This window comes from Lichenostomus cassidix, chromosome 3, assembly GCF_008360975.1.
Source record: "Lichenostomus cassidix isolate B80296 chromosome 3, HeHo_3.0, whole genome shotgun sequence".
Lineage (NCBI taxonomy): Eukaryota > Metazoa > Chordata > Aves > Passeriformes > Meliphagidae > Lichenostomus > Lichenostomus cassidix.
Genome location: NC_139483.1, coordinates 53,103,528 through 53,131,385, shown reverse-complemented (window position 1 = coordinate 53,131,385; position 27,858 = coordinate 53,103,528). Strand labels below are relative to the sequence as shown.

At 36.5% G+C, this 27,858-nt stretch overlaps 3 protein-coding genes across 9 annotated transcripts in view; 2 read left to right on the top strand and 1 right to left on the bottom strand.

The window, feature by feature from the left end:
* Window positions 1-1,493, top strand: part of TIAM2 (TIAM Rac1 associated GEF 2) — an 89,007-nt gene extending 87,514 nt beyond the window's left edge. For both annotated transcript variants that reach the window (XM_085055796.1, XM_085055794.1), the window contains exon 26: window positions 246-1,493. In XM_085055796.1, coding sequence (XP_084911922.1) covers window positions 246-889 — 644 coding nt within the window. In that variant the 3' untranslated portion in view covers window positions 890-1,493. The remainder of the gene's footprint in view (window positions 1-245) is intronic.
* On the bottom strand, window positions 1,424-27,858 carry TFB1M (transcription factor B1, mitochondrial). 6 transcript variants are annotated; one of them, XM_085055802.1, is made up of 8 exons: window positions 27,820-27,858; window positions 27,002-27,159; window positions 25,319-25,470; window positions 21,639-21,747; window positions 19,742-19,893; window positions 15,311-15,430; window positions 5,007-5,134; window positions 1,424-2,346 (listed from the first exon to the last, which is right to left on the bottom strand). In XM_085055802.1, exons 2-8 carry the CDS (start codon window positions 27,132-27,134, stop codon window positions 2,085-2,087), a joined length of 1,056 nt encoding a protein of 351 aa, XP_084911928.1. In that variant the 5' UTR covers window positions 27,135-27,159; window positions 27,820-27,858; the 3' UTR covers window positions 1,424-2,084. The 6 variants fall into 6 exon arrangements, with proteins under 6 accessions (XP_084911928.1, XP_084911927.1, XP_084911932.1 ...); XM_085055801.1 differs by lacking the exon at window positions 27,820-27,858 and adding an exon at window positions 27,748-27,799; XM_085055806.1 differs by lacking the exon at window positions 27,820-27,858 and adding an exon at window positions 27,634-27,696.
* On the top strand, window positions 8,582-12,249 carry CLDN20 (claudin 20). The gene is made up of 2 exons (XM_085055807.1): window positions 8,582-9,153; window positions 11,176-12,249. Exon 2 carries the CDS (start codon window positions 11,259-11,261, stop codon window positions 11,916-11,918), a length of 660 nt encoding a protein of 219 aa, XP_084911933.1. The 5' UTR covers window positions 8,582-9,153; window positions 11,176-11,258; the 3' UTR covers window positions 11,919-12,249.

The following is a 27,858-nucleotide window of genomic DNA, read 5'->3' as shown; positions in this document are numbered from 1 at the left end:
ACTACACTTTTTGGAGAATTTTATATGTATTACACATGAAGGAAAGCACAGAGCCCTGGGATAGGTGGAATGAAAACTGTGACATGGGATCACGCTGTTGTTATCAGAGTGCTGACACATCTGACTTGCAAGGACTATCAAATGAGACTATGTACATCATAATCATAAGTGAGATATTAAGATAAAAGGTATAACCAGCTGATATTTTGCAGAAAAAAATAAACCTGCATTTTTATTCTGCACAGCTTCCACGAGGTCCTTAAAGGTACTGAAGAATTCGCCCAGTAGTGAGTGGAATGGTGACCAGGGGAAAGGCACCTTCCAGGACTCTGATGAGTGCAGCCTGAGCAGCAGCACTCAGAGCAGCAGCTGCCACACTTCTGAGAGCATCCAGGAGCCCAAAAATTCATCTCCTGATAAACATGTAGAGGGTTCTGCATCTGACTTTTCTAATGTCCTTGTCAAAGAATCCGATATTCTCAGTGATGATGACGATGACGAGGACTATCGGAGCCTAAAGAAAGGCAGCCCTACAAAAGACATTGAAATACAGTTCCAGAGGCTGAAGATTTCAGAGGAACCTAATGCTGACTCTGAACAGGATCAAGCTGCTGAAAATGAGGAAGGAGATGGCTTTCAGATAGCAGAGCACCCAAAGCTCGTGCGGGGCCATTTCTGCCCAGTGAAGAGAAAAGTAAACAGCACAAAGCGTAATAGAGGAACTCTAATGGCAATGCAAGAACGTCACCAATCCCTTGACAGTCACTCTGATGCTGCAAACCTGGATCTGAACTCTATTTTAGAGAGAGAATTTAGTGTCCAGAGTTTAACATCTGTAGTTAATGAGGACTGTTTTTATGAAGCTGTGGAGAGGCATGGAAAATCCTAGCTTTTTAAGCACTATATTAAATATTCATTTGAAGTCCACATAAAATTCAACAAACATGTTACTTTAAAACTAGTAAATTCATGGAAGCTGCAGGAAAACTACTATCTGATTTTGTGCACTAATACATTTTTCCATAAAAACAGCTGTAAAGGATTCTTAAGTTATTTTAATTTATTGTGGATCAAAAACAGATTAAGTTGGCCCAGGTTTGTAAATTAGTTCATCCCTTTCAAGCAGTTATTAGACGATGTAGTGTTCTTGGGGATGGCCTCGTTAATATTTTAAGTAATGTGGAAAAGGTGCTAGTGAGTGACAGAGGGGTTTACAATGGAAAGTAGCATTGCAAACTGAATTTTTCAATACCTTGGGCATTTTATTTCTTTGGTTTTCATGTTCGCTTTATTTAAAGCAGAATTAAGTTATTTTAATGTGTTTTAGTGCACAACAGTGCAGAAGTTTCATTTTTGTATGTTTCAATGCTGTTTATACTTTATACATATGTGTAAATACAAAAAAAAAGCTTGGCCTGTAATCTTTTATTTGACTGTATTTTTTATTTTCTCTACAAGCCTGTACAGTAAAAGACAAATAAGTATTGTACTTAGCCATGTTTTCTATTTTTTATTGTGCTGCTTTTCTGTAGTTGGAGTTTTAAATCCTGAATTCTTTGCTTCTGCATAAATGAGAAGAGTATTAACAGACCTTGAGGCAATTGGTGCACTTTATCCTCCCATAAGCCAGTCACTTGAGTGTATTTATAAGAGTCTTGGCTTCTGTTTTTTAAATTACTCTGTACAGTAGGATGTTCCAGGATAAAAAAAAGCACAAAAACCCAAACACCATCTTACATGCTGAAGTCTGAAAAGTATTTTTTCTCCATTTCAGTAAAGCACTTTCGTTCATACAAAATTCAGTTATGTCGTAAGTATTGCAACTTAATTATCTGTATCACAACATACCTTGTTTCTTGGTGTCTGTTCTAGCCATTTCCCAGAAGCAAAAAGAACCTGGCCTGTCTTTTCCCTTTTGCCTGCAGCTGAATGGAATACAGAGAGATGCCCTCTGTCTCTACTACTTTCTCAAAAGTAGTTCTTTTGTATCTGCACAGATGTAGGAACATATAAGCTTCTTTTACTGAGTCAACACCTGTAGATCAAGGAGTTAAAACTAATAAAAAAAAGTCAGACTTGTGCTGTTACAGCTGATTTTCCTCTTCAGTCTGTTCAGGCTGACCAGTACTTCCACGTAAATGTCCTGTTGTCTTCTTTTGCCTTAGTTCTTCTCTGTAGTCAAACACAAAAAGACTTGGGTCTTCATCACACATTTTCCTGTATGCATTGCACAGTTTTCTAAACTGTGACATGGAGAGCTGAAAAGGACGCAGAGTTGGATCAACATCTGCTGTCATCATCAGCTGTTCTGTTCTTTTCAAGCGTCCATTTTCAGGAAACAAGGTCCTAAAAAATACAGGATGAAGAAAAACGAAGTTCAACAATTCAGACAAACAATTATGTTTCCCTTAAGAGTAATGTAGAATTTACTTTATGGTAATCCAGTATTAATTATGTCACTATTTTAGCTCTGACACTCTTAATATAGCTTATTATCTGATCAATGGAAACATAATGGTCCTTTTTTTGCAAATGCAAATTATGACACCATAGGAAAGCACATACATATACACTAAACATATGCATGTACCTTCATGTTTGCCAACATTAAAGAGAGCTTTGGGTATGGATGCAAGCACAGAGCCTTCTTAGAATTAGCCTCATATTTAGAGAGCAACAACAGATTAAACTGTGCAAAACAGATCAGATCCAAACCATATGACTTTCTTTCAGACTGTTTAATTCCAATGGGAAAGACAGTTAGCACTTGTCATTAATACCCTAATTCTAATGCCAGAAAAAAAAGCCAAGAAGGAGGAAAGAAGTATTTAATTGCCATTCAGTTTTTAATATTTAGAACGTGGGAGAATGTGGCAGGAGTCCTAGATTTTGTTTTCAGCTCTGTCATTGTTCATAGATAGGCACATCAGTACATTTACTCTGGGGCCAGATGCATTAGCACCTCTCTCTCAGAAGTTCCACAAATTTTATTGAATGGTATTAGTGAAGTGATTTTTCATGTCAGACAAAAATGCATACTACAGAGTGTGAACTATTGAAAGGACCAGCTCTTATTAGCAGTAGTTTTCAGTCTACAATACGCCAGAAAGGCAAAAAATCTGCATGTTTCATGGGCATTTCTCAATTTTCAAGTTCTATCTCTGTTACATATATCATACCTAAAAATGTTATGCATCAAATACAGTAACAGCACCACCCCTCAAAGGATCTGTTTGGCAGCCTGACTGGACAAACTAGTGAAAAGGCTTTGTGTAAGTAATGATAGTTGGTTCCTGGTGGGTGCATAGAACACAAGGTTAAGAAGGGGTTTAAAATTACAAGCGAAGGATGAAACTTCTGGGAAACCTGGTTTGATGTACATGCTATTTCAGACCTTTGTCAAAATGTTCCCATTAGTTCAGCATCTAGGTCAGCAAGGTTAAAATGGATCAATTTTTATTTTCATATCCCTCTTTCCTTTGGCATGTTAGTTAAAAAAACATAACTGGAGCAAAAAATGTTTTAATTACTCTTATAGACTATGAACCATCTTATAAATGTCTGTGAACCACAACTCAAACTATAATATGCACTTCATAGCTCAATCTTATATTTCACATCTCAAATCCCAGAATTCATACACAAATATAAACTAGTTCTATTGCCTTGTTTTTATACAGTCTGTGTGATATATAACCTTATAATGAACTTAACAGCTTTATTATACACCAAAATTCGTTCTTTTTTTCAGGTCAGCTAAAGAATAAGGGGATTGTGTTTCTTAGCTGCACACTAGGGCTAAAGTATGATAAGCTGCTAGGGTGATACGTGACGTCCAAAAGTTCAGATTGCCCCTCTTTGCCTCAAAAGAATGTAAAGCAGTTATTAGCAATTTGAGATTACACAATAGTCAGGAGGGTTTTGGTTTTTTTTTAACTTTGGTAAAAATATTGTACATAACATAGATATGCTGATTGCACATGCCTTCTGCTTACATTGTCAACTGAAATCATTCCTTCCCAAAAGAAAAAGAAAAAAGAAAACCACTACCACCCTGTAAGTCAAAACCAAACCATTCTAGAGTTTGGATACTTCATTTTCTAGACACTTCCAAATGCATGTTCAAACTTCAACACAGAGAAATCTATACTCAGATTCAATACCTGCATCCCACAACATCAATGCCATTCATGGCCTCAAGGAAAAAAAGTCCAACAAACCAAAACTAGATGCAAAATTCTTTTTCACCTTTAAAACAGTGATATAAAAAGGCTTGTTACAGTAAGGTGGCATCACCCTAATTCTTGTCTGCATTAGGGCCAAAACTATGCCCAGCAACATTCAGGGAGCCCAGGCTGCAGGAGGTGCCTCTAGCCCTGACAGCATCTCTGTCACATGTTCTACAGTGCTCAGTGCTGGGGGCTGCCCATACTAAGACATGTGGCTGTAATGGAGTTTTAACAGGATCCTTGGTGAAGAGGCTGCAGGTTTCTCACATCAGAGAACCTAATAAATTCCCTCAGTAAGACATGGGGATTTTTAAAGAGCCAGTAAGAACTCCATAAAAGGGCAAGCACAAAAACAATAATGTGACCTTTGGACATTATCCCCAAATAAATAAAATTTCCTACACATTATGTTCTCCTCATGCTGCCATCTTTGGTTCTGGATTTTGATACTTTTTTTTTAAATTCAATCATTCTGTAGTTTTTGTGGTTGGGTTTTTTACATTTCTGAGACAAACTATTGAAAACGACCACTTTGTCCTAGTGATTTTAACAACTCCAACTGCCCTAACAAAAATGCACCAGTAATTAGTACGTAATTATATTAGATATTCACCTTGTACTTTTGTGTCCAGAAACCATTCTGAAATTGAAAGATCTGATGAACTATGATGGCAAATTTAAAATGGGAAGAATAAAATCAAATGCACAGCTAACTGATTCAGTAGCTGATGCTTTTACAAAAACATTATCTTGGAATTTTTCATTAAAAATACTTACTCAATTCCACGGAAGCAGTATTTTCTTCTAAACTGAAAAACACTTCGAACCACTTTTTCTACCAGCTCAAATGGCTGCTGTATCTTTGGTTGCACCAATGGAGTGAAATGTACCACAGCCACATCCACCTATATGGAAAAGAAAGATAAATTTGAGTAGACATCTTCCTCTGAGACACATTAATTCTACGTTACCTGGCTAGACAGCAGCAAACAGGCACAACATAGGAAGGATTTATTGCAGCAGGTAACCCAGCTGTGTAGTGACTAATGAGTAATGTCATGCTATGGAATGGAAATATTTTCCTTAGCTTTAAAGACCCTACAGAATTTCAGTCTTAGTTATCTACATATTTCCAATTAGTTCACATGCCATTAATACTTGGTACTTTTTACCCCCATGGCACTTCGTCCATTTAGAGCAACTTCCATGTAATCTGTAAAGTAATTAGCACTTCTGTCTTCAGATCCTTCCACAAGATAATTCTGACATAACACACAAATTAGACAATTTTTGATATACAGGCTGAAGGGCAGCTGGAGAAAATTGGTATTATAATTAGAAATCAAACCCATTCCCTATATGTTTTCTGTTGCTCCAAGGCTTTTCTAAAATGTAAGCCAAGAAATTGCTTTTCAACGTATTAAGATTTCTAGTCTATTTGAAGGAATGGTAGGTAGAAATAAGTGCACTCAGTTTAAGTGACCACACAACTCTGTATTAACACTCTGTGTCACAGTTCATCCAAAATTATGTTTGAATGATTCCCCAAAGATAAGCTTGTATATAATTTTCTATACTTCTCAATTCACACTGGTTCACAGAACAGTCACTTGCCCCAGGTCTGAAAATGGAATGAAATAATATATATATCTAACGTGTGTCATGCAATTATAGAGACACTGTACTATACAGAAACTTCCTGAATTCAGACTTCTGTATTAAAAATTAGGAGCTGGACTAAAATTCAAGTTCTGCACAACAATGAATAAAGCAGTTCGTCTTCCAAACTAGATATTAACAACAATAAAAAGGAAAAATTTCTGTGGAGGAGTACATTGAACATTTGTACAATGTGTACAAGCACTGGTACTGAATGACTAAAAATTTGTAAATGCCAGATTTTAAAAAATATTTAGTCTTTTGTTAAAAAGGAGTCTGTTAATATAATAAGCAATTACGCAACTTTTTTAAAAGATCTGACAGTCAATATTAGCACTTGCAGAACAGATTCAATGTGATATTAAGTTGTGCTAGTTCTGACAGAAATAAGGAACACAATCAGACCAAAGAACAGCTGCCACTCAAAGCACACTCTCAGTGTACCAATTGCTCAAGATAACCCAGAGCACGAGAGTACTTCAAAAAAGAAAGGAATTTTCCTACTGCTTCAACCAAAACTGCTCATAGCAACCTCTGATGTGAACATATTCTGACACAAAGGTACCATCCATCTATTTTGTTCTTTCCATGGGAACAGCTCAGCTGTCAAGTACATCTATCCAGTACAAATGTTTCCACAACACAAATTACTGTATTTCAAAGGAACTGTAAAATCCAAAAAACTTAAGTTTTTCATGTAGACAGAACTTACAAAGCTGAGCAAAAATACTGGCTAGAGACAGAAAATACCAATTAATGGTGCTGATGAAAAAAAACCCACAGCAAGCTTCCAGTGTTAGCACGACTGATCCCGAGTATATATTACTAGAGTGTTTTTCTCTAGTTGTCCACCTTCTCTGAAGGCTAGAGTTAAAAATAAGACTGAAAAAATACTTCAAATTACTAAAATGTGAAGCATTAGAACTCATTTAAAAATCAGGTGATAAAGAAAACTTGGCATACGGAATCTGCAGTGAAACACACATGAATTCCTTCCCAAAGCAGATTCTTAATTTTTCAAATGTTTAGAGCTTCTGCCTTTGCCACAAGTTGCTGCTAACAGGAAGAACACAGGGATACAGAAAAAACTTGTGTTCACACTGCATGTAAGAAAAGTTAATCTTTTTGAACAGAGCAAATATACACTTCACATGTCCAATCAGCTCCTTGTATAGAAATACTAAGGGCACATCTATATTTTTTATCTATATTTTGGTCAGGAAATAAAACAAAGTATTATTTCCCCGCAAAAATTAAATTAAAATCACTAAAAAATTAGGGGTAAGAAAACAACCAGAGTCCATGAGGCATCTCCTAGTCACCTCAATTTTGCAGAAATGCTCATAAGAGAGAAATGAGGGCTCTTTGGGAATTAGAACTGCATATTTAACAAAAATTTCTGAAGGAAAACAGAACATGATCTAGATGCAGTGCACAGCTTCAGAGCCAAACAGCCCAATTTACAATCTCAAGGCCAGGCGGCAACAATTTCTGCCGCTGAAACAAAACACAGCACTCCTCAGGTCCATTACAGACACTGTTTTCTTTGGACCCCGGGAAAGCTGCTTGGTTACTATAGCAACAGATACAGAGGAAAGCTTTTCATTTGTAATTGGCCACTCCTTTAAAATTATACATGCTGTTTTCCCCTAACCTTTTAATATGTATCAAATAGAGAGCAGAATTACAAAAGCCAATTGAGTACACAAGAGCACTTAAAATACATAAGTTGATTTGATAATAATTTTAGTAGTAACACTTCTCACCCCACCAAGTATGTTAGAAATATTTACAAAATAACACTCAAGTCTTACAAAATAATGAATATGAAAATCATTCAATTGATACATCCCAAACTGTCAATAGTACAGCAATTATTCACCCCTTACTGTTTTAGTATATCTTTACAATGAAGGTTTATGTTCTGGTAGGGTAGGAGGAGTACATAAGAGAGTACAAGTAGCAAGGTCTGCTGCCTTGCTAATGAAATCAACACTCTAAATCAGAATAAGCTTAAGTGAGACAATTTTTGCTAATTGTTGACAATAAAGGTCTCATAATGGGCAATACATGTATCTTGCAACAGGGCTGTATTAAAAGCAAACCCACATAACCTTTCCTCAAGCTGTAATTTACTCATAGGGAACTGAAACCTAAGCAGAACATACTACAACTTCATTAAAACCAACTGCTTGAGATCCTACTGAGATAGTTCTAAGCCAGCACTTTCACAATCCAAGTGCTCAGTGGCATTTTATCTGTCTACTACAAACAAAGGTTAGGTCTAACACCAGACATGTGCATCTCACAGCAATCTTGTTCCAATGAGAGTTTACTTTTGGTTCACTTCCAGCAGAAAGTAACTATGCCTCTGCACTAATAGAAATAATTTCTATACAAGAACAGCTCTGCAGTAATGCTCTCCATTCACATCAGGCTCACAAACAGAATCACAGGAGACCAGAAGTCAGGTACAGAACTTATGGGTATATCACTGCTGCAATGAGCAAGACCTTTCTCCCAACTTTTTGATTTCCCACATCAACTTGTAGAGGTTACTTCTCCAATATGGTGCATTTACCATAGAAGTCTTATCAGTAGCTTTATTCCCTTGCTCTTTTATACAGTCTTAGACAAAGGTAACAAGTTATAGGATGACCTCTGGAAGGCTACAGCTATCAGGAATAGATAAGCAAAGCCTGCACTTCAATAGAACTGTCCTGCTGTTCCAATTAAAAAATTAAAATAATTTGCACAGTTCTTTTCTAGGAAATTAAAACTCTTAATAAGATTATCTGTGATGAAAAAAACAACAACTGACAAACAACAAAACTCTCTGCCTCTCAGTGCAACTTAAATGATCCCCCCAGTCTGTAAGTCTACAGTTTCTGGATTCTCAAGATTTTACTCCATTTAATCACTGCTCACACTTTTCATCATAGAACCTGGATATCATTATGTATTTAGGACTAAGGGCCTCCATCTGTTTTATTCCATAATCTCTTTGCTTTCCCTTACTGAGTGTTTTTCAAACAAAACTCATTAAACAAAGTACTCCTTTATTCTCGGGTAGATGGAACTAAGAGAGAGAACAAACAGCAGTAATGCACTTGCTGTGGAGGACAGAAAAAAAACAACATTCCAAGAAATTTTGTTAATACATGCCAATGCAGTTTTATATGAGAAGGGATAGTTCCATTCAAGAGAAACTGCATTTTCCAGGACATCTACAGTGAAGAAAACGTCTCAGACCTCACACCCAGCAGTAAGTCCTACACAAACAGGAATGAAACATAACTGTATTTTTAATTACAATTGTAGTGCTTATACTTGAAATTTATCATGTCTTTAACTTGGTTCATCCCACTATATGTAATGTATGGCTACCATTTGCAGTGTTTTGTGTTTATGCCTGCATGTTTGTATATACTGACATTTTAAAAAGGAAGCAATGAAAAAGACTGATTCAAGGTACTAATTAGCTGTTTCAGAATACGAATGAGAATATGAATGAGTTTTCTGAACGAGTTTTGAGCTATCCAGACCTGTCAGTTCCTTCTGCAAAAGGAAGTTAAGCCATCTTTCCCATGGGCCTGTACAGCAAATGATATGTATTTGCCAGAACATCTTTTCCCAGCCTGAACAAAAGGAAGGGATTTGGAAATAGGCAGGTCTTTGAAATAAGATTTTAACAATGAGGAGCTGGTAAAATTCTCACCTGAAGCATTTTTAATATATATGCTGGATAGAGTTAGCACATCCTTAAAAAATTATCTGAAATCAATACAAAAAGATTAGAGTAGAAGTATATAAATTATATATTATAGAGAATATAGATAACTATACCATATATTATTATAGAGGATAACAGTATTATATTTATCGAGGACAAATATATTAATTATATAAGTTCAGAAATGCCACTGAAGACTGTTAGAATACATACTGATCAAAACCTTGTTGTCTTATGTATAATGAAGTGAAACAAGAGTACAATGCTGCAGATATTTTGTATTCAACTTATTTCAATTTTATCCCTTACTATTATGGCTTTTCAAAAAAGTTCTGATGCTGAAGACCCATTTTACTATCACTGTTCATATTTATTAAGAAAGTCTGGATCATGCTTTCTAAGACAGAGGTCTGCCCTTTGTCTACCACTGAGTAAAGACAAAACCTGCCAATTATACAGCCCCAAGCAAAAAGCAAGGCAGGGGATCACTTTCTAATCCTGCTCTCGGAGGTTTCAAACCACTGTTCTGCATCTGCAATCCCAACAGTCCAGCTGATGTAACAACAACAGTTCTGTCTTCCCAGCTGCACAGTTATCACACTGTCTAAATTGTTCTCATCTGTCAAATGAAATTGGACTCTTTATACAAAGAATAGCAGGGAACTTTGTAAATTAATTTTTTAAACTTTCACTTCATGGCAAATTTGAAAATTACTTCAGACAGGTGACTGATTCAAAAAAGGCATAAATGACCTGTTTCATATCAGTATTAAAAAAATATTATTTTAGAGACAGAAATAGATCATATTGACCCTTCTGACTTGTTAAATACTGCTGCTTTAAGTCAAGGAACAGAAATAACTGAAAATAAAAAATTGGTAAGTTTAAATAAAAAGGAAATAAATATTGATTTAGAAAAGTCACATGTGACTAATTGTGAAAATACTGCAAAAACTAAATTCCATTTTATTCTGGTCCAAAACCCAGATATTTTTTAACAGTTACTAAAAAGATGAACATGTAATATTAAAAAAAAATCAGAAATAAGGGGTTACCTTTAACTATACTTCAAATAAGAGATAGTATAACAGTACTCATTGTTATAAAATAGTCAAGAGGAGCTCACTACAGCCATCAACACACTTAAACAAGGTACTTGAAGAGTACAATGTATTTTCTACCAGTGTTTTTCTACCTCAATGACTTCTAACCTGCAAGTTTCTAGTGTTCCATTTACAAAATATATTTGTCTAGTAAGCCTGCAATCTGTATGCTATTACCAAAACCAACTGCAGTAAAATAAGTTTTGCTTGATGGCTTGCAATCATGTATGAAAGGGCAGCAGCTCCTTTTTACAAGCAATTCTAAAGCACTGTCCATTTGCCATCATTTCTGTTCAAGCACCTTGTGTACAGCAGCTCAGCTGCTGCAGGGCCGTATCCAGATATTCATTCAGATAGCTCTAATTTTAAATGCAAGCTTTTTTTGTTTGCTGATTTCTTTTCCTTTCCCCCTCGCACTTCTCATCCTCCCCCTTTCCTCCCTGTTACACAGACGGCCACAGCTTGGCTACGAAGCTCCCTGTTACTCATTTGCACAGAGAAAAGGCAGACAAAAGGTGACAGAAGATAACCATCATGGCATCAGCAAGCCTGCAGTTCTTCGCTTTTATTCTGGCGTTGTTTGGTGTTTTTGGAGATATCGCGGCCACCCTTTTACCAAACTGGAAGGTAAATGCAGATGTTGGCTCTAATATCATAACAGCTATAACACAGATGCAAGGACTTTGGATGGACTGCACATGGTACAGCACTGGGATGTTCAGCTGCACCCTGAAATACTCCATTCTCTCTCTCCCTGTCTACATCCAGGCTGCACGGACCACCATGGTACTGTCGTGTATCCTGTCAGCCTTTGGGATCTGCATCACTACAGTCGGAATGAAATGCACAAAGTTGGGAGGGGATGCTGACAGCAAAAATCATGCTTGTTTTGCTGGAGGAATCTGCTTCATTCTTGCAGGAATCTTTGGATTAGTACCAACATCCTGGTACACAAGAGAAATTATTTCAAATTTTCTGGACCAGACCATTCCAGAGAGTAGTAAACACGAACCAGGAGCAGCAGTTTATACAGGATTCATCTCAGCAGGGTTTCTGCTTACCGCAGGCGTGATCTTCTGCTCTTCTTGTTTTAAAAGGCAGCAAGGAGCATGGATGTACCCTCCAAAGCAGCACCAATTCCCACCCACAGAGCAGGAAAGCAATGCAGGTTACAGCCTGAAGGACTATGTATAAACAGTTATTTTTATCCATTAAAGTATTTCTATCCATTCAAGGGGCTTTTCTGTGTGTTAAATGTAGTTTGATTATTTCAAAGAATGTATAAAACAGCACTTTTTCTCTATCTTGGTTGCAGTCATGTTTATGCAAGGTATCTCATTTACAGGAGCATCCACAAAAAGGAAAAAAGTAGGAAAAGATACTTGTCTGCTACAAAAGTACTTCATTATGTTGATTTTACAAAGCCTTCTTTCTGACTTCCCAAGTAACACTTATTGAAGAAAAAGGAACTACTTTAAAAACATAACTGACTGTACAATTCATGTATTGATGTCTTATTATAGCAAACATGATTAAAAACTAACTGCTTTCTGTTTAGTGAATCAGGCTTTCAATAACATATAATATTTTACAGTGTATTTTACGTTTTTATCTTGGTTTTAATTGTGATGCAAGGTAAAAACCCCAAAACCTATTTGTGCAAGAAGCCAAATTAAATGGTTTTTAAAAAGCAGACACATCTGCCTTTCATTTTCAATTCTAAATTGCCTTGTTAGCTAGATTTTGTAAAAAAAAAAAAAAAATTAAAAAATACATACACAAAAAAATCAACCAACCAAAACAAATCCACAACAAAAGCTGAAGGGTCCAAACCTTAGCTGCACTGTATACTCTGCATATCAGGCTGAAGAATCAGCAGTACCATTCAGCCCTTGCCAAACACTGCTTTCCTGCCCCAAACTGCCACCTGCTGTGGGTTTCATTTATTATTGTTAAAGAAAAGTCTGCTGGAAATTCACCAATTGCTACTAATCTATCACTACACAGTGAATGTTAAGTATGAGGAGAAATACAAGACAAATGTAACCATAACTCTGAAAACACCTGCAAACAGTAACAAACAGGATAGAAACTAAATTATCTTTGTTCAAGAAACATCTGTAAACATTCTGGCTTATACTTGCTAAAAGTAGCTATTGACAGCTTAAATAACACAGCTGCCACTTATTGTCTTACTCCTGTAGGGTCTGTTTCAGCCCCACTCCCAGGTATTCTATTACTGTAAAATGTACTATACAACAGGGATAAAGAGATAGCTTCTTTATTTATTTTTTAAACTGCCTTATTTTGAATAATTACCTTAAATCCTTTAAACTTTTCTTTCACCATACAGATTTTGTTTTGTATCGGTCATTGGCAAAGTATATTCTACCTAAATAATTCCCTAAATAAGAACCAAATCAATGAATGAAACAGGGTATGATACAGGCCTTTAAATTTAGGAATATAATGCTGGGTGAGTCTTTCAATAAAATCAACTGCTCTTTATTCCATCTATTTATACACAACTTTCATTTCCTATGGTACTAGTCGGAAATTTCCTAGAACACCATGAAGGAGCTCAAACATTACATGTTTAGGATATTGGAAAAAGACCTTTTGTTACAGCATGTGGGAAAGTGGACTGTTTTATGCACTTAATATGTAAGTAATCTTTATTCATAGAGTTTTCATTCTTCACACACAGAATGGCATCTTGCTTTTATTGTACTGTTACATAGCTGTTTTGAATTTCCTACGTTTTAATCAAGGAGCTTGTTTTGTACTATTCCTTATGTAACCATCAGCAGTTATTGGGAATTGCAGAGACTTCTCTATGACCAAAAAGCCAATGTTTTTCCCTAGACACAACGTTGTGCAGCACCATTCCACTAACCAAGAGTCTCTTATGTCTCAATATTCATAGTAATGTTGAAATAATATTCATACATTGAGCAAATGAACAACTCCTTCTCCCAAACATGCATCTCCACCTTTAGAAAGGGGTTTGACATGACACTGCCATGATCATTGCCATGTACGTGAATTAAATCTGTTTGCAAAATTATAACCAAGAGACATTTTTAAAGGAGGGCATAAGAAAAAGGTAATAATTGCATACCATGAACAAAATAAAATGTCCATGGATTACATATGCTGAAATTTTTTCTTCCTGAAACTTTATAAAAAAGTACCTGAACTTTGTATAGCTATGAAACAAAAATCAAGCACTAAACCATTTCATTCACAAGACACTGCAAGAGCTCTCAGAAAAAAATAGATTCTATGAGAAATGACAACATCTAAAACCACATCAGTCTACAGCTAAAGGAACAAGGACAAAACAGAAGATCAATCTATAACAGGAGTTTGAAGGAAACAAAATATAATGAAAACAGGTGCAAGTTCTGTCTGAAAAAACTGTACTTTCTGCTTTTGCAACACAAGCAATACTCATGTTAACTCAAAAAATTATATTAAATATAAATAAGCCTGCCTTTAATTGTACTGCTTTTTTAATTCAACAGGGCTCCAACTGACTGTAGGATATGCTTATACTAAGATATTTGTCACAACTCTGTGCTACCTCTCTCTTGGTCAACTATGGCCTTTTCAGTACAGGAAAATGGAAGTATCAGTTATAGCTTCCCAATTCTGGGACACAGTCTGCACTAGACTTTCGACTACACTAGCTCTACTAGTACACTGATTGTACCCACCATTGAAAAATCACCACCATAAAACTGGAATTTTAGCCTTGCTTAAATTTTTTTCACATATTTGACAGTGAGATGCCATCCTGAAATTATTTTCTATTCAGCTAGGAGACAGGAAAAAAAGCCTTAAGCCAAAACCTCAAAGCAAAAAATAAAATTTGTTAAGTACGGTCCTTTATTTTCACAAGATTGCTTCATTGCTTCAGTTTTGATTCCTATAATCATAATGGCTACTAATAAAGACCAGTGGTAGTAGACAAGACAACAATAAAGAGATTGTTCTCTACTCACTCACGAATATACAAGAGGGAGAAAAGATCGTTACTTTTTAAAACAGTCAGTGGGATATAGGTGACAAAGTACTATAGCACACAGGAGTGAGTAAAATATGCTAAAGATGACTGGGGTGAAACATAAAGATTATACATCTGGTAAAATTAGAGATGTTTGACAAAGATGACAAATGAAAAGCTTTTCTTATCATAGTCTTTGAAAAGACCCATCAAATTCTTTAGGCACAATTCCCAAACTGTTTATAAATGTAAATTGTAAAATAGCAAGCTTTCAAAAAATATTCCAATCCTAGCAGACTATCCTGCCATTAAATCCTAATCTCCCTCTCCAGAACACCCAAAGAATTATGCTGACCTTGCAGATAGGTTTGAAGGTCAAAGCCAAGTTCTGAGGAACAAAAAAAACCAAAAAAGCACTTCCTTAGAGCAAGCATGCTTCATTTACAAGAATTTTATCACTCCACTTTGTAATATGGAGATGTCAACCAGAGCAGCCACCGATGTTCCTTAGTCAATATAAGATACATTGCTTGACTGACAAATAATAAAACCCACAAATAAATACAGGAAAACCTACCTCTGGCTTTGGAACAAAGGCTTCACCTGGAATTACAAAACAGTTTTCCACAGTGCAGAGATGCTGAGCCATGATGGACAGTCTGCTACGTTGGTTACTTCCCGGATTAGCTGTAAGTCTCTGTGGGAGAATCCAAACATGTACATCAGTGATGCTGAACTGACCAAGTGATCAGTCACATTAAAGCTTGATTTTCAGTATAATCAAATAAAAAACCCCACCACTAGTTAATTATTAAAAACTTGTATCAAATTGTATGCCCAGTTCATCTAGATTTTTTTTTCTCTAATATAGCAGCATTCACTAGGTTATCATGCTGATTTACAACCTCAGTCCTGCAATCAAATGCACATGAAAAGGAACTCCTCGAACTTCTGCAGAATTAAATGAATGTCAAAAGAATTTTGTATGGATACAAGAGAAAACGAAAACTATTCTGACTGCAGGATTCAAAACAAACATAACACCATCTGACAGTACTCTCACAATCCTTTCCTTCCACTGTTTCTGTAAAAAGTATTACTACTTTTTTTCCTCTTTGAGATGAAACAAAGTTTCATAAACTCAAGATTGGCTGGAAACCAAAATTTTGTCATAATTAACTGGTCTACACTTACAATATTTGCAAGGAAGCTGGATCTGCTTTACATAAATTTAGAATGCCTAGCACTGAGAGCATTTAATACTTAAAATTCAATTTAGTCATTCTCTGATTTTCCCAAGAACTTTTTACAAAATAGTAGCCTGGACAGAGGTTTTCTACACTTTTGTGACCTGGCAAGAAACACATTTTATTGTGTTTTGCTTGCACAAATGAAATTTAAACATAAAAAGCAACCTGTAAAGTCTCAAATTACAGAATTCATTATGCAAAACCAAAATTTTGATGACTTCTGTTCTTATTTACCACCACCTCAATAAAAAAAAAAACCACTAAACCCCAACCTGCATATCTAGTAACATCTGTACATCATGCAGCTTCACATGCCTACTCACTAAATGCTGCCATGCTTATTAACTCTATCCCTGGAAAACAAAAGCTAAACCTGCTGCTGAAGTTTCACATTTTTTTAAACAACTCTTCTGAAAGGCAGTTCAGCATGGAGCAAATAAATACTTTTCAACGACTTTCTGAAAAGAATGCTCTTTCTTTTTGCCTATGCCAGCATTTAAAGCTACCTTCATTGATGTTTCAGAGGAAATTATTATTCTCTGAAAAAACCCAGACTGCAAAGTCTAACAATGTAATCAGACACACACTTCCTTAACCCCTGCAGTGGAAATGAAACTGACCTAATGGCAACACTTGTAGCAACATTTCCAGTGCCAACTCAAACAAACTTATTTCTGTGTATCACTTTTTCTCCCAGAAACCATCTAGCAAATCTCAGGCAGTAAGTTCCTGCTTCTTAGTTACAAAGGGAAAAGTTAACATCAACCTCTGGGTAGTAACATCTTAAACCACTTCAACCACAGCAGCAGGAACATACCTGTGTACAGCACACACACACAGATCAGCCAGTCAAACCCCCTGCCAGGGCAGGATATCTGCAGTCACATCAGGCTGCGCAGAGACTTGCCCTGCCTGACCTTGAATGTTTCCAGCAATGGGGCATGCACCACTTCTCTTGGCAACCTGTTGCAGCGTTTCACCACCCCCACTGTAAAAAATTTCCTCCTTGTATTTAAATCTACCCTCTTTTGGTTTGAAACCATTACTCCTTGCTCTATAGCAACAGGCCCTGTTGGAGGATCAATTTTAGAGGAAGTGGGCTGGAAGAACCAGGCCTAGCTGACAGATTTAAGATGAAGTACTGAGGAATCTGGGACAATGCAAAAATTCTTACCCACAAAGTGAATAATGATTTTACAAATTTAGGCTACAGGAAAAAAAATTAACTGCTTGACACTTGCTTTATTTTTAGTGCTGCAGATATTTGGCCTTATCCTCCTTAACAGGCCTCAGATTCAGCATATAAAGTAACTGCTGGTTCTCATCAGCTTTAATCAATTTATTTAAGTCATATCAGAACAGAGTGGGCTGCAGTAGTAGGTGTGTAGTGACATTACTCACACCAACATTGCTGCACTGCAAGGAAACAGAGAAGCAAGAAAATGCAATGAGCAAGAAAGGCAAAGATATTTACTTCCCTGTTATACTGGCAAAAAAAAGTCTGGCCATAAATAAAAGAGCACATTGCTTCACTTTCTTACTGTTAACATCAAGTTATCCTAACTAATTATAGAGCACATCACTCCATTCCATGATGCATCTTATGCTTTTGTTGAGCATATGACATACACAGAGAATTTCTTTGATATTTAGGCTCTTAGCTTACAAACATCCAGGCAGGACACCAAATTTCTGAGCGTAAGACATTTCCCTATCAAGACTATAAATCCAGAAATACATAAAATATCAACAGCAACTCACTATTATCTGCATTACACTTTTCTCTCTTTCCTGATATTGAATATGCCTGTATACACCAAATTACAATGGTTACCTTAAGCAACTCCAGAGGGTCAGGAGAAAAGATACATTGCTCTTTCTCCTAATCATAAAATAGCATCTTTAAGACATTTTTTTCAATGATATTAAACCAATATTGGAAATGCAAACCAACAACCATGAACAGCTTTGTCTTTAGAGGAAAAAACCTGTGTTTAAATTGTGTTGAACAAGAATCAAAAGATCTCAGAATGTAAACTCAACGACAATTAGCAGTGATTCACTGTATGACCTTGAACAAAATATTCCATTTCCTAGTGTTTCTAACTTCTCAGTGTTCTAAGTCCAAGAGCTTAAGTGTGCACAGTATTTTGCACCCAACTGAGCCTATGGTGGATGTAGAACTATAATCTGCATGTCACCAATGACATGTGCAGCTGGGTACAGCTGCATAAAGCCCAGAGTGCTCTCACACAGCGTTAGGTGAATTTTTTCACTGCTGTCACAAAACTATGTATCTCAGTCATCGTCACTCTGCATTTTAGACCACAGTCTATTACCCATATTTTGCAACACAACATAATTCCACATGATATGAAGTCCTTCTGGGAAATCAATCTGGATTCTTTAATGCCTGAAACCAAACAAACCCAGAACAGAATTAAGAAATCTAGTTTATTCCATACCAAATATTTGTCCCTGGCATTCTCTGGAGCCACCTACTGGAAATACTTCTTGACTCTTCATTGCAAGGCTAGAGCAACAATAGCACAATATGGTTTTCTTTGACCCAAAAAACAACAGTGGACATGTCACTTGCATATATAATTACTACTAATTTTCACATACACACAAAAAAAAAAAAAAAAAGAAGCAGCAAAATCTTCCTATTTGAATTTTTACTTTGAAGGACTGAAATTAAAACAACATATACATTGAGGCTGCACAGAAAAAACAGTATTTACAAATATTGGAGTAAAAAGACGGAAATTCAATTTTCAGGCTGATGTGCAATTCCTCTTTTTCTTTATAGAAACAAGTGAGATGCTTGTAAAAGGCCAGACTGCTTCCATAACTGCAAAGCAAAAAGCTTTCCATTCTCTATGTTATAGTATGTTTCATGCAATGGCAACAGAAATAAACTGTTAAGTCTGAAAGCATTGTGGAGTAAGCCAACCTAATGTAAACTCACCTGGCATTAACACTACTACACTGCAGATCAGTTTGGCCTTCTTTAAGAAACTAACTATTAATACAAAGTAAAATATCAATTTACCCTTGGAATTGTGGTGACAGGAGTCAATTAAGGCCATTTTATACACGCAAGAATGGCAGCAATACATTAATAATTCTGGTATCAAGTCCTGCTCAAGAAAGCCAATGCCAGTTTCCATGGTCTTGACAAACACCCCCTCTGTTTTGTTTAATCACAACTGGAAATCATGCTAACCTTCCATTTTTCCTTATTTCAAATAGGAATATGATAATTAAAAATTAAATAATGGAATTTTAATTAAATAGGAATATGATAATTAAAAATTAAAATTAAAAATTATTTTTAATAAAGAGGACAAAGAAAATAAATGCAAGTGTATTTCTTGAGATGAATGAAAGGTGAGGAAAAACAGACTGATGACAGTGCAAAAATGACTGTGAGAGAATAAACATATTTAAAAACAGAAGATCTGTGCAATGTATTCACATTAAAGAAATCAGACTTCAGAAAACTATAGAGTACCTCAAGGAAATATAACTCCCATAAGACATTAAAAAAAATTAAATGCTTATGAAACGACCAGAGTAGATAATTAATTCATCAAAATTTGTAATTTACAGACATAAACTAAGAATTGAACCAACCCTTTCCTCTCTTTTCAAAGCCAACTAAGACTAGGTTTGTTGTTTTAAACAAAAGATTGATTGCCTGTAAACCACTTTTTGTTCAATTTAGCATCTGAACGATTTTGGAAAAAATCTACCTCCCCAACTTCCTTTTGAAAAGTCAGCGTCATCTGTGTCCTGCCGTAAATGAAAGGTCCATCCCGTTTAGAAACATTCTCAAGCCACTTGATGATTAGAGGAGTTGAAACACTGAAGGGCAGATTCCCAATGATATGTATATCTGGTGGTTCTGTTCACATTTGACAGAAGAAAAACAACTGTCAAGAAGTTTTGCTTAAGATTTTGCCAAGAAATAAAACAGAAGAAAAATACATGCCTATCAATCCAGACTTAAAATATGGAAACAATTTTATCAAGCCACACCAAAATTATGCTTCTCCATTTATACTCTTCTTACACTGACAAAACTGTGCTACTATTCTCAGTATTTACTTGGAAAAAAGTGGTTAGGTTTGGGTTTCATTTGCATTTGAATAAATCAGTAGCTTTCAGATTATTTTCAGCTGATGAGTAAATTCCAGCTGAGATACTCTAGAACAGCAAAACTACAACAGCATTCCTGTGACTTCAAACTACGTCTACTAGGTACAGAGTAAATAGCCATACTCACACTTCTGTCCAACACATTCTCCCAGGGCCATTTTATGGAGTCCTAACAACCCCCAAAACAACCACCTAACTCACACTGGACAGAGCTCTCATTCTGTATAGAGCCCTCTGAAATCAAAAGGTCTTAAAGTACAAGACAGCTGTAAGAAGTGATACCTGGTTTTCAGTTATGGATCATATCAGTATCTCTGTGTGTTGTACAACACAACACAAGGATTTCATTAGGAGGGACCCTTACGTCCAAGCTGGAGTGCAAGAGAAGTGGGCAAAGCCCAAAACCTGTGTGCTGTTTCTTATATACTACAATATTTAATAACATGAATAAGAAATGACAATACCAAATTCAAGCTGTTTTTCCAGCACACTTTACTTATTATGCACTTTTTCAGCTTGATATTTCTAATCTATCTGTGGTATTACAGATTTATCAGAGATGGTGGTTTTTGAAACCCACAAGCCTTTCAGACTCGCATATGGCAAAAATACAGAAGAAATGTATCTTACCACTAATTATTCAGCTCAAAACCCAACAGTGACTATATCTTCAAGAAAGGTAAATTTTTAAAACTGCATTACACTCTCACACATACATTTGCCCAGTTTGTATTGTGAAGCACTCACCTTTTGCAATGAGGCAAATACAACACACAGTTTTTCAAGGTGAAGACAATGTGCCATGGCCTTTTACAGCCTAAGTCAGAAAGCACTTCACTGCTCTTCAGGCACTGCAAAGAGTGACTTTACCTTAAATTAATAATTTGGTAAAGGGGACTGGGAGGTCATCTCTGATTTATCTATTAATATTACATGTTTTAAAAGGGAAGTGAAATGGTATCCTATTGCAACCTCAGATTAAAAAAAAAAAGGCAAAAAACCCACAATCCTGATTAGACTTTACTTTTGCCAAAGATATTCAGCTGAAACCAAACAATGAGAAACCTAAATTTTTGAGGGTAAATTTTCCAAAACCTTCAAAGCAAGTTACAGAAATTTCTTCAGTAGAACAACAGCAGTGGTGATTTCTGACTTCCTCAAAAAGAGGAAGAAGCCAGGAAGTACACCATTTGATCTGCTTTTATGCTTTCCAAGAGTAATTTCTGTACAGTTAAGACACTCTAAGGTTAATAACTGCAAAGTTCCTCAATGATAACTAAGGTCAATGTCCCACAAATTCCACTGTTTTGTCTCAGAAAAGGAAGACAGCTCTGTTTCCTTCTGGGAAAAAAAAGAAAAGAGGGCTTCTTTTTATCTTCAACATGTACCAGAAGAGAGTAACACTTGCACTAAATGAACTTCAATTTTATCACTACTTAAGACTAACTCAGAAGTCCTAGAAAATTAAATAAACCAAATGCAAACACAAACCATCCTCCCAGTCCTTTTTTAAGTACTTTGGAAAAGCCTTCTCCATCTTATAGGTCAGGATATCTCCATGAACAATGCGCACTTTTCCTGGAGCTGCTTCAGACAGCATCTGTAAGCAAACAAGCAGAATCCACAGCAAGTGTTAACCAATCTGATTTCCAGATTCAGCCACAGCAGGAATTAAACCATTGCTATATATTTATCTGCAATATACAACAAAGCACAGTAGGAGTTAAAACTGAGAACGCTATTAGGAAATATTTACTTTCAGAAAGGGAACACTAGAAATAGGTTAATGTATGATTCTGTAAACACTTAACTATTCACAGATGTAGAATTCTTAATAGGGAATTCAAATTTGAAAAGACTGCTAAGAGTCTCTTCAACAACAACAATTAACAAGCCCCAGGCCACAAGCAGGACCTCACCTGATTTAAGTAAAAATGCAAGCAGTAGGTTTTGAAAGGTTTTTATATCTATTACCTAGTGTTACAAGGGTTCATGTTGTTTATCCTGTTTCGCCCACAGCTTTAGAGCCTATTATCCAATTTCAGCTGTATGTGCTACAAGGCTGCAGAAATACTAACTTTTTCCTTTTATATGAAAAAAGCGGAAGAGATTCTCTTAATACTCCCTGTAGTAGTCCACACTTGTTCCATTAAAAAACAAGGAATCCATTCAAAAGAGGGAATGAGTACCTAGCAGTAGGGAAGATTCCAAAAATTTCTGTCTTTCTAGACATTACAAAATCATCTCTGTTGTCAGCTTCTGCAAGCCACTTGCACAATTTATCTAGTATTTAATACAGGCTAATATGCAAACTCAGCACTGGTTGTGGTTTGACAACAAATTCTTTCATTTCTAGTGTCAGTTCCCACAATCAAAATTGGTTAAGCTTTTTTAGTGTTGTACTAATCTTTTTGCTTACATTATGAAACTATGCACAAACAGCACAATTCAAAAGCAGTGGCAACTTTGTCAAAGATGACATTTGAGGATATTTACTGATCCTATGAGAGAATAATGAGAAATTGTGGAAAGAACAACTTTGCTTTTGCACAGAAATCCAAACTCATAAATGGTTAAGTGCCAGTGGCCTAACTGCCAAAATAAACTGCTCACCATTGTTAGTCCCATCTTCAATCTGAATGATGTTTATAAGCTCAGGGGCACAAAGAGCTTTCACCATTCTCTGAGCTCAAGGAAAACAGTGCTTTCTCATACTGTTCACAAAACGTCATAATGAAATTTTTTTTGAGTAAATGTCTGGGGTTTTTAATTATCAAAATAGCTAAAGTTTATGTAGAGCAATAGAAGCTTAACAAAAATCTAAGTGTTCCTATATGTTTTAAGTGCAATTATTTCCAAATACAAAAAATAAAACTAACCTCAACTCCAAACCACTTAATGGACTTTTCAGCATTACACTAGCAATTATCTGTCATACAAACTCACTAATCTGCCATGGTTTGTCAAATCTTTCTTTGAAGTGGTTATAAACACTTTAATAGGATGAAAGATAATGTAAGATCAATAGAGCTAGAAAATAGTATTCTTTGTTAATAACAGTTTTCTTGTCAAGAGGAGTTTAGGGGTTGCTGAGCAACATTCTTTATGTAACTGAGAACTGTATTTAATTTGTGACCAGAAAATCACAGTCCTATATGTCTAATTTGAAATAAAAACTTGGAAACCCAGTGAAGCTTTTTTTCATTTGAAGGGAAAATGTGTGCAGCTAACACACCTCCAGGAGCTGCTGTGCATCAAGGACACCAGCCAAGAGTGTTCCATCATACAGATACTCTCATTCTTCACACACGACCAAAAGGGCACAAAGGAAACATAAGGGGCATAGCTTAAAAAATTAAACACTGTTCCTAGAATGATTTTATATTCAATACATTCTCTTGCTCTCTTTCTCTCCTCATCAATCTTTCCAGCCTAAAAACTATTAGGGCATATGGCATAAGGAGGTTGTGATTCTTTAAGAGTGAGACAGAACTGGCAGACTTTCAGCTTGTGTAAACTTTAAACTCTGTACACATACGTTCTTCACTGTATTTCAGTTTTGCAGTAAAGAAAATCCCCACGTTTTGTGATAGAGACCACAGCTTGAAAAAGAGTTAATGAAAAATACTGTATGCTTTACATAAGCAATTTTAAAAGTATCTAAGAGACATTTTAGAGTAATAGTCCCCGATTGTTATTTTAATCCCTGATATTTTCCCTTATTCAAATCTCAAGCCTTTTGTGAGCATGAGTTTTGATAGTTCACAATGGGAAACCAGAGAAGTTATTACATCCCATATTACCACATTATCAGAAAAGAAAGCTTCAGTGTTATGTATCTTCTTATTTGTATGGAAAAAAAGCAATACTGAATTTAACACTAATGAATGCAATGCATTTCTTGCTCATTCACATCCACTGTTACTGAGTTATACTACCTCTACGTTCAATAACCTCATTCAGACGTTCACTTCTACTGTGAGGAGATTGGCAATTAAAAATAATGACTAACATTATCTCACTTGAACAGTAAAGATAATTACATACCAAAAGCTCATTTAAAATGCCAAGAAGTATACTTTTATTCAGATAAATCTGTTGCAGTGGATGCATTTTCGAAGATCAGAAAAAACATCCAAGGACTCAAAAAGCTCTCTTAATGAAAACAAGTGTCATTTAATCTCAAATTCTCTCCAGTCTCAAGCCAGTTCTTAAAATCTAAATCAAAAATGCTAATTTTTCCCCATTCAAGTGAAAACATGAAGGTTTCTTATTTCATAAAACTAAGATGGCATACTGTACGTTATCAGTGGTTAACCCTACAAGGACATAATTACATGCACATTCAGGTTTAAGGATATTAGAAGTTTCATTCATACCTTACACTGTTTTTATCATATAAAGAGATGGTAGCAGTTCTCAAGTGAACTACCTATTAATTTTTCCTGCTGATTTACTGGAAAAGACACAGTGCAATTTAAGGAAAGCCCTTTGAATTGCTCTAATCTGAGACTGCAGAGACATAAGAAAACAGTCAAATCTTGAGATTTTTGGACTCTGTTTTTCTTGATGGATTTATACAACCAAATTCCATAAACATGGAAATTTAACACCAACATAAGCAGACAGCATTTGAAAATGCCACAATGACTTATGAACCCAACTTTAAAAGAAAGGAAGAAAAGTTAAAGAGTGTTTTCTTGAAAATGTAAAAACAAATGGTTGTTTTATTCTTTGCTATCTGGATATTAACCCACATTGAACTGTATTAACTGGAGATATGTCTTCCCAATTTTATAAAGTGTAATTATTAGGATGAAAAGAAAATGTAAGACCATACATAAGGACATTACATTCAGCCTTCAAATTATGATTTCACCATCATGGTGAAAGGCACCTGAAGTGTCTCAACCTGAAAAAAAAGCCCTGACAAGCCTTGACATTAATTCAGTCGCAGGATCAGGTCCTGAAGGGCCTATGAAAAAGTAGGACCAATTCATTGTTATACTGTGTATCTTTATCTTCATGCAAATTATAGCTCCGGTTTCTGCCACAAAACCAAACTTATTTCAGTGCTGAGATCCCAAGACATTTGGAACCTCTTTAAGTTCTTAAAATGTTTTTATTCAATGCTGTGGATGCATGTATACAAATTATTCTCCAGTTGGTACCTGCAATCCTGGAACAAATCGAGCATCTTTTTCAATTAAAAGGAGCTGTTCAACACCAGCACTGAGAATGGACCTGGTAATTCCTCCTGGCCCGGGGCCCACTTCACAAACATGGGCATTTTTCAGCTCACCAGCTTGTTTCACTATCTTGTCTGCAAGACACAAAGAACATACTAAGCCTTTATTTTACAGGCGATCCAGCTCACTTAGATAACCTCATTGTTCGCTGTTACACAAGCACAAACATGCTTATCTCAGAACAGACATAAACAGTGACACATCCCAGTTAAATCATCACATACCCGCTAGACTGCACAGAAGTCAGATTTGTTTCATACTACAAGATATACTGAGCTATTTGAAAAAAGCTATTTTTACTCTTGCATCTTTAGTATTTATTGTGCTTATTACAGAATCAAATAAAAAGCAAATATTACTCCTCATCTGTACACTAGCAGTACTACTGCTCTGCAAACAAGCACTTCTGTTTGATATCGTGAAGTCTCATTACTTGTCCTTATAAAGGTATTGCACTACAGTGCTTCTGTTTCAAGTAAATTTAAGAAGTAAGAAAGATACAGTAAAGCTTTCTCAAGATTATATTATGCACAGAGCAATTTTATGAGGGCGAAACTGGACTAAATGAAGAGCTGTAAACAAGCAACTGGTAGCTGTAGGAAACAGGGCAGCTGAAAGGTGAGGAAGGAATATCCATACATAAGTGAAAGGATACAACATCAGAAAGCTTTATAGCCATGAAAAAAGACAGATTAAGGACTAAAATGAGGATTAAAAATGTAGCTAATGAAACAAAGGGATCCTTAGGAAGCATGGAGAAAAGATACTGATAGAAATTATGCTGTTCATTCCATAATCTCTTATGTGTGCAATAAAAATAAAAAAAAAATCTGAAGACCTGTCTACTTGCCAATTTTTACAAAAGGCATGCAGACATTTACATTCTGGGGTAAGAATCCAGTTGTTCAGGAAGTGGAACTGAGTTTCATGTTCTGAATCTTTATCAACTTGAATCTTCAAACATAATCAAATCATTTGCTACATGAAGCCATACTGCATTTGTGAATGAAAACACAGCCACCACTATGGCACAGAAGACACCCACCCTGACTGACAGACCAGTGCCAGCTTTGTCACCCACTGCTCACATGAAGCTAGAAAAAACTGAATTGTTCAGCACAATGAAACTGGTTCAAAAAAGCTACAACACTTCTGATAAACTGAGGTAAATGCCTCTTCTAACTACAGCATATAGCAAAGCCTAAACTGCACAGTGTGTTAAGTATTTTCTGTGATACAGAATAATATGCATGAAATACAAATTTTTGAGTCAAATTTATAAACCAAAATAGCACCTGAATGGTAAAAGTACTACCTTGGCTTAGATTTTTGCATTTCAGTCAATAACCCAAATTTTATATGGGAAAATAGCTTGTCTAAAAAACTTACAATTTATAAAGACACCTAGTTTTGAGGAATAGGTAAAAACAATTTGTCTAAGCTAAAACAACTTTAAAAAGAGGTCTTTAAGTTCACCATTGAGCTCCCATTAGTCTGACAAATGCCATCATGCAAACATCATCTCCTTTGGTATACTCCAGATTCTCACAACAACTGGGATATGTGTTCCACATTAGCTAAAAATATTATAATAAAATATTGAACCTGTCAATCGCAAATCCAGTAGGAAGTTCTGGGAAAGTTGTTTCAGTGCTTTAAGGCGAAAGAGTTTAATAATCTCTCCAATAGTTGGCAGGGGAGGCAGACGGAAAGCTGCCACCTTTCCTGGAGCAGCCATAAGACAAAACTCTCGTTCCTTCCTCCTAAAGAGACACCAAAGAGATTATTCTATTACATGCAATAAATTGTGATTAATATTCAAAACGCTACTAAGTTTACAAACCAAGGCGTGATTCACATATCATTATAGGAGGACTAACTCCAAGCATCCCTATCTTGACTCGTGGCTGCAGTGCTCATGCTGGGCACGAATGCGGGTATTTGGCTAACTCCCCTTTCGTAGCTCTGCCATAGCCTCAGGTGTAACAAAGCCTCTCAGAGCTACTCAGTGCCAACCTTCCGTTACTTTAGAAAAGAATAATCAGCAAGGCTAACGACTCCCCGGCACCACGTAAAGACAGGTTATATTTAATTAATGTGTCTCTCAGGCAGGCCGCGAGAGCTCCGCCCGCTGTCAGCTCGCGCCGGCACCGCCAGACTGCGCAGGCGCAAAGGCTGTCGGCATGGCGGGGCGGGGCGGGGCGGGGCGGGACACCGCGTGGCGCCGCCGCACACACCGGGCTGGGCCAGACCGGGAGCGTCCCGCGGCCGCACGCGCGTTCTCTCTCCCCGCCTCTCGCAGCGCAAAGGGACCCTCGGAGCTGTGCCCCGGCAGCGCCGCGACTCCTTACGGGGCACAGCGGGCGCCAACCCGGAAGAGAAAGGGCCGCTGCGCTGCGCATGCGGCTGTGCTAGCGCCTTACCTGCCTGTGCAGTGAGCGCGCCGCCGCCAGCCGTGCGCA